Source organism: Raphanus sativus, unplaced genomic scaffold (genome assembly GCF_000801105.2).
Source record: "Raphanus sativus cultivar WK10039 unplaced genomic scaffold, ASM80110v3 Scaffold4578, whole genome shotgun sequence".
Classification (NCBI taxonomy): domain Eukaryota; kingdom Viridiplantae; phylum Streptophyta; class Magnoliopsida; order Brassicales; family Brassicaceae; genus Raphanus; species Raphanus sativus.
The window spans coordinates 1-6,606 of NW_026619880.1; the positions used below are offsets into that span (position 1 = coordinate 1).

Sequence of the window (6,606 nt, forward strand, 5' to 3'; positions counted from 1 at the left end):
CTGTGTAAGGATGCTTTGATAAGTCAGGTTGCTCAAGAGCTGCTTCTCACAACACTCAAAAGACTTAGATAATAGTTTTAAGAAAAACTAGAAAAACTGCATATTCATTCATAAAATTCAAGGGTGATTAACAAAGACAAACTAAATGAGCTTATATAGGCTCGACCTTGGGACTCTCTAACAGTCTAAAAATGACTTAAGGAAAGAAATAAAATTGAAATAAAAGTCTTGGAAGCAAAGGCTTTGATGGTTCCATGTAATCTTCCTTTAGCTTGATTTATGCCTTCTTCCAAATGAGATGATCTTGTATCTTGATATCTTCTTGAACCTGGATGGTTTAAGGGGATAAGTGAGCTTCCTGGGAATCTTCTTGATAGCTTGGAAGGTGCTGAGGTCGTGCATAAACACAGGGAAAAAGAGCTGTTGGAGTTTGAATGCAAGAATCTCCAAATAAGGCAGCTTGGTGTTAATGGGGATCCTCCTGATCCTATGATGGCTGGTGCATGATATGAACTTGTAGAAATCCTCTTGAATGAATATAATGTCTTCTGGAAGTCTTGGACTGATCTTATTGTCTTCTGGTCGGAGTTGGTTTGGTTGGAAATGATCAAACCGAAAGATTGTCCAATCTTGCCATAAATAGCTCCGGTTTGATTTAAGTGACTCTTCATTGAACCAACTGATCTCCTGGGCTCTGGTGTAGCTAAGGACTTCTTCAATACCTCCTGATTGGTTGAGATGATCTCCTGGACGCCAATGTCTGGTTTGAAGCTGATTGAACCGGTTAGCTTCCAATTGAGGCAAGTGTAGAACTGGTTTGACCGGTTCTGGCAAATTGGGCATAACTTCATAATTCCGTGGCCATTTCTCCTGATATTGGGCTTCCTGGAAAGATGAGAGACTCCTCTTGAATCCTATGATTGGCTTTGGTTCAGGCCGCTTCTTCATTGGGCTTGAATCTCCTTCAAAAGTCGGGTACTCGCAGATGGATGGGCTGGGAAACCTCCGGTTTGTAAAATTCATAACTCCTTGGTCCAGTAAGCTTTTCTGGATATTCCAATTGGGCTGGACTCTGTCTTGAGTGTAGAATCCACGAAAATTTGTTTCACTCCAAAACTCCTTTTGGTTGTCGAGATATATGCCGTGGACTGGACCTATGTCGCTGGTACCTCCAAAGTGGCCGGTTTGGACTGCTTGGTTGACCTCTGGTTTGATGACCACATCATCCCCTCCCCCTTGTGAAGGTTTTGACCTCAAAACTGGATAACCTGATACACCACAATAGAGCAAGTCAGGTTTCATTCTCTTTTGGGAGTTTAGAACCTTACCTTGATGATACAATTTTGGTTTGGTGTTGCATGGTGCATCTGGTGGCTCTTCTTTGGACAGAAAGGAAAGGATCACGCCTCTGCTATGTTTATGGTCATTGTATCTATTCTGGAGTGGATGGTCCTTCAGATTATTAGTGGCCATGTTTCTGGTCCTTCTTGGAGTTGATCTTTCTAGCAACACAAGATAATCCGGTGGGATATCTTTGAAGCTTTCTTCTTTGCAACCTAAAAATTTCTCATCTTTCTGGACAAAAAGCAAGTGCATTATATCTGTGTTTGGAAACTGATAAAAATAATTTGAAATTTCCAGACTTACTTTGATATCTTCCATAAGTTGAAGAATGATTTTCTTCTTTGGATATCTTGTTTTTGGTTGCTGCCTTCTTTGCAACTTTTGACTTTGGTGGTTATGATCTTCAACTTCTTTTATTCCTGGATCAAAATTTCTTGGCAAAGACAAGTGCATAATGTCTTCTTTATCAAGTAATAAGGGCGAATTTAAATTAGAAACACTTCCCTTTATTTGGCTGACTTTTATTGGCATTGATTCAGCATCTTGTAACATCATGGATTGTGTCTCTTCTTTTTGGGCAGTGTACTCCTCCTTGGTTCCTGAAAATATTTCACATTTTCTTGGACAAGACAAGTGCATTAATCTTATCATAGAAATAATAATAGCACTCTGATCTATAGTGAAATTTACCTCAGGTTTTGGCACTTGAACAATTCTTTGTTCAGATTTTGGTTTCCACTTGTGGTGTGGATTTTGATTGATCTCAGGGTCTGGCTCGGCCCTTGGCACTTCAGTAAGCATAGAGCTCTCATCTGGTATCCCTGTACCAAGAATATAAAAATTTAAACCAGTATCTAAAGGTGATGTTAAACACTTACCTTGGTTTGATACTTTGATTACTGGTTTTGCTTCTTTAAGCAACAAATCATTTCTTCCAGCCTCACTTATGGCTTCCTCCTCTTTAGCAATACCATGCTGGTAGAATAGGTCTTCTCTTTTATGTTCATGCTCCTTAATTCCTGATACAATACCCTTTGACAAAGACAAGTGCATTATACAAGAATTTGGAACCAACAAATCAGATTGAATAAAACTATCACTTATTTTAAAAATTTCAGTTTCAGTTTCTAGTGATGTTTCTTTCAATACATGTTTAATGGGACAAGCTTCAGCAAGGTGTCCTATTTTATGACATTTAAAACATGTCTGATCTTTCAGAATTTTAAAATCAGAAGGCTTACCTTGGCTTGGTGTGTCCTCCTCTTTGAGGTCTAAAATCTCCTTGTTCCTTGGAAATAATTCTTTGTGAACTTTGGATTCAAACAAGGATGTGGAGTTCGGATTTTGCTGGACCTCAGGACCTGTCTTAACATTCTTTGACAAAGACAAGTGACTCATACCAGTGGGAGAAGGTTCATAAACCAAATTATCAAGTATAGGACTTACCTTAGCCTTTACTTGCATAGTATCTAGCAATGGTTTTGCTTTGGTTCTGATCAAAGTGTTTTGGCTGACACTTCTACTCTCCATGGCCTTTGGGATGTCACTTTTCTGGTCTAAGCAATGGACAATGGCGTGCCCCTGGTTTGGCTGAAATTTGGTTTGTTGAGGCAAGCTTCCTTGACCCTCTTTTTGGACAGCTTCTCTTGCTTCTTGGGAACCATGAGTTGGATACCTCCTTGGGTACTGCTCCTTGATCTGAGATCTTGTATAACCTGGTGCAAACTCATACCTCATGGCTTTCTTAAGTGCTCCCCACGTTTTGATAGTTGGCTCCTTGTAAAACCATCTATCATCTACTTCTTGAACCCACCATTTAAAGGCATCTCCTTTTAGATGATCAATGGCATAAGCTAGCTTTTCTTCCTTCAAGATGTTGTTGTAGTAAAACCATTCATCAAGGTTCCTCTCCCATCTAAGATAACATCTTTTTCCTGAAAAATTAAAGAGTTCAACTTTATCAGCAAAAGAGTTATATTCAAACCGAGAATTAACAACATGATGGTTATGGGTTTTAGAAATTAGAGTTTGATTGATCCTTGAAGGATCTGGTGGCTTGGGCTCGACATAGACAGCCTCTGGTGCATCTCCAAATCTTCTTTCTCCTGGCTGTGGACGTTGGCCTTGTGCCTTTCTTCTTTTCCTCAACTGAACAATCTGTTCAACCTCTTGCAAAGCTGTCAAATGTTGGTTCTGTTTGGCCATCTGATATTGGTTGGGTGCTTCTCCTACCATGGCTTCCTGAAACCACTTTCAAAGATCAAGTGAAGGTATGGGAAGTTCTGGTTTAATCAAGAAGAAACCAAATGCAATCTATTAAAAATTAAACCGAGAAAAATATGGCAATGTAAACCGAAATGAAATAAAATATGCAAAAATTATTTTTCTTTTGGTTTTCTGGATGCAATCTCGAAATAAAACAAATATGAAATGATAATAATACTATGACAAAGAAAATTAAATGCAAACTAACAATAATTTTTTTTTTTTAAATGCAAGATTCAAATAAGAAACAAATATGGAATGCAGATTTTTTTTTGACCTTTTTTTTTAAAAATGGAAACAAATAGCTAAATGAATGCAAACAATTTTTTTCTTTTGTTTTTATGATTGAAATGAATCAAACTAAACAACTGGTCGACTTCTACCTCACACTTTTTATGATTTTCAATTTTATGATGAACAAAGAACACAAAATGCAAAAACTGTTTTTTTTTTTTTTTTGATTTAAGATGAAAACAAATGCAAGCAAATGAATGATGCAAGGATAGAATGGACCTGATTCAGGAGCTTTGAGCTCTGATACCAAAATGTTGTGGGCACAGGGTCAGGCCTTCCGGAAATATGGAACTGAGGTTTAGTCCAATAGTTCGGATTGGTACCTGAAACAAAGAGTGAACCTTTTTATGAGTTTTATAAGTTTATGATGCAAACAGAAGCAAATATGAATATGAATCAGAGTGATAATAAGAATAAAAGCAAATAGAAAAGGGATAGATTGATGGAGATGGGATCTTTGTTGCTGGACTGAAGTCACTCTCAACAAGATCAATGGATGGAAGATGGATAGATATGGGATTTGCTTGCTGGACTGAAGTCTCTCTCAAGGCAAATCAGTAGATGGAAATGATGGGGGGATTGAGGACGCCACAAAGCTCTGTGTAAGGATGCTTTGATAAGTCAGGTTGCTCAAGAGCTGCTTCTCACAACACTCAAAAGACTTAGATAATAGTTTTAAGAAAAACTAGAAAAACTGCATATTCATTCATAAAATTCAAGGGTGATTAACAAAGACAAACTAAATGAGCTTATATAGGCTCGACCTTGGGACTCTCTAACAGTCTAAAAATGACTTAAGGAAAGAAATAAAATTGAAATAAAAGTCTTGGAAGCAAAGGCTTTGATGGTTCCATGTAATCTTCCTTTAGCTTGATTTATGCCTTCTTCCAAATGAGATGATCTTGTATCTTGATATCTTCTTGAACCTGGATGGTTTAAGGGGATAAGTGAGCTTCCTGGGAATCTTCTTGATAGCTTGGAAGGTGCTGAGGTCGTGCATAAACACAGGGAAAAAGAGCTGTTGGAGTTTGAATGCAAGAATCTCCAAATAAGGCAGCTTGGTGTTAATGGGGATCCTCCTGATCCTATGATGGCTGGTGCATGATATGAACTTGTAGAAATCCTCTTGAATGAATATAATGTCTTCTGGAAGTCTTGGACTGATCTTATTGTCTTCTGGTCGGAGTTGGTTTGGTTGGAAATGATCAAACCGAAAGATTGTCCAATCTTGCCATAAATAGCTCCGGTTTGATTTAAGTGACTCTTCATTGAACCAACTGATCTCCTGGGCTCTGGTGTAGCTAAGGACTTCTTCAATACCTCCTGATTGGTTGAGATGATCTCCTGGACGCCAATGTCTGGTTTGAAGCTGATTGAACCGGTTAGCTTCCAATTGAGGCAAGTGTAGAACTGGTTTGACCGGTTCTGGCAAATTGGGCATAACTTCATAATTCCGTGGCCATTTCTCCTGATATTGGGCTTCCTGGAAAGATGAGAGACTCCTCTTGAATCCTATGATTGGCTTTGGTTCAGGCCGCTTCTTCATTGGGCTTGAATCTCCTTCAAAAGTCGGGTACTCGCAGATGGATGGGCTGGGAAACCTCCGGTTTGTAAAATTCATAACTCCTTGGTCCAGTAAGCTTTTCTGGATATTCCAATTGGGCTGGACTCTGTCTTGAGTGTAGAATCCACGAAAATTTGTTTCACTCCAAAACTCCTTTTGGTTGTCGAGATATATGCCGTGGACTGGACCTATGTCGCTGGTACCTCCAAAGTGGCCGGTTTGGACTGCTTGGTTGACCTCTGGTTTGATGACCACATCATCCCCTCCCCCTTGTGAAGGTTTTGACCTCAAAACTGGATAACCTGATACACCACAATAGAGCAAGTCAGGTTTCATTCTCTTTTGGGAGTTTAGAACCTTACCTTGATGATACAATTTTGGTTTGGTGTTGCATGGTGCATCTGGTGGCTCTTCTTTGGACAGAAAGGAAAGGATCACGCCTCTGCTATGTTTATGGTCATTGTATCTATTCTGGAGTGGATGGTCCTTCAGATTATTAGTGGCCATGTTTCTGGTCCTTCTTGGAGTTGATCTTTCTAGCAACACAAGATAATCCGGTGGGATATCTTTGAAGCTTTCTTCTTTGCAACCTAAAAATTTCTCATCTTTCTGGACAAAAAGCAAGTGCATTATATCTGTGTTTGGAAACTGATAAAAATAATTTGAAATTTCCAGACTTACTTTGATATCTTCCATAAGTTGAAGAATGATTTTCTTCTTTGGATATCTTGTTTTTGGTTGCTGCCTTCTTTGCAACTTTTGACTTTGGTGGTTATGATCTTCAACTTCTTTTATTCCTGGATCAAAATTTCTTGGCAAAGACAAGTGCATAATGTCTTCTTTATCAAGTAATAAGGGCGAATTTAAATTAGAAACACTTCCCTTTATTTGGCTGACTTTTATTGGCATTGATTCAGCATCTTGTAACATCATGGATTGTGTCTCTTCTTTTTGGGCAGTGTACTCCTCCTTGGTTCCTGAAAATATTTCACATTTTCTTGGACAAGACAAGTGCATTAATCTTATCATAGAAATAATAATAGCACTCTGATCTATAGTGAAATTTACCTCAGGTTTTGGCACTTGAACAATTCTTTGTTCAGATTTTGGTTTCCACTTGTGGTGTGGATTTTGATTGA

At 38.5% G+C, this 6,606-nt stretch overlaps 1 protein-coding gene across 1 annotated transcript; it reads right to left on the reverse strand.

Annotated features, from left to right (window-relative positions):
- Nucleotides 1-1,207: 1,207 nt before the first annotated feature.
- LOC130507473 (uncharacterized) lies at nt 1,208-3,202 on the reverse strand. The gene is made up of 2 exons (XM_057002183.1): nt 2,236-3,202; nt 1,208-2,165 (listed from the first exon to the last, which is right to left on the reverse strand). Exons 1-2 carry the CDS (start codon nt 3,079-3,081, stop codon nt 2,031-2,033), a joined length of 981 nt encoding a protein of 326 aa, XP_056858163.1. The 5' UTR covers nt 3,082-3,202; the 3' UTR covers nt 1,208-2,030.
- Nucleotides 3,203-6,606: the final 3,404 nt, after the last annotated feature.

Excerpts from the sequence above, each read along its gene's own strand:
- LOC130507473 (XM_057002183.1), bottom strand. The coding sequence starts at position 3,081 with ATGAGGTATGAGTTTGCACCAGGTTATACAAGATCTCAGATCAAGGAG. Across the intron at positions 2,166-2,235 it reads AAGCAAAACCAGTAATCAAA|GGATACCAGATGAGAGCTCT; the intron begins GTATCAAACCAA and ends TTCTTGGTACAG.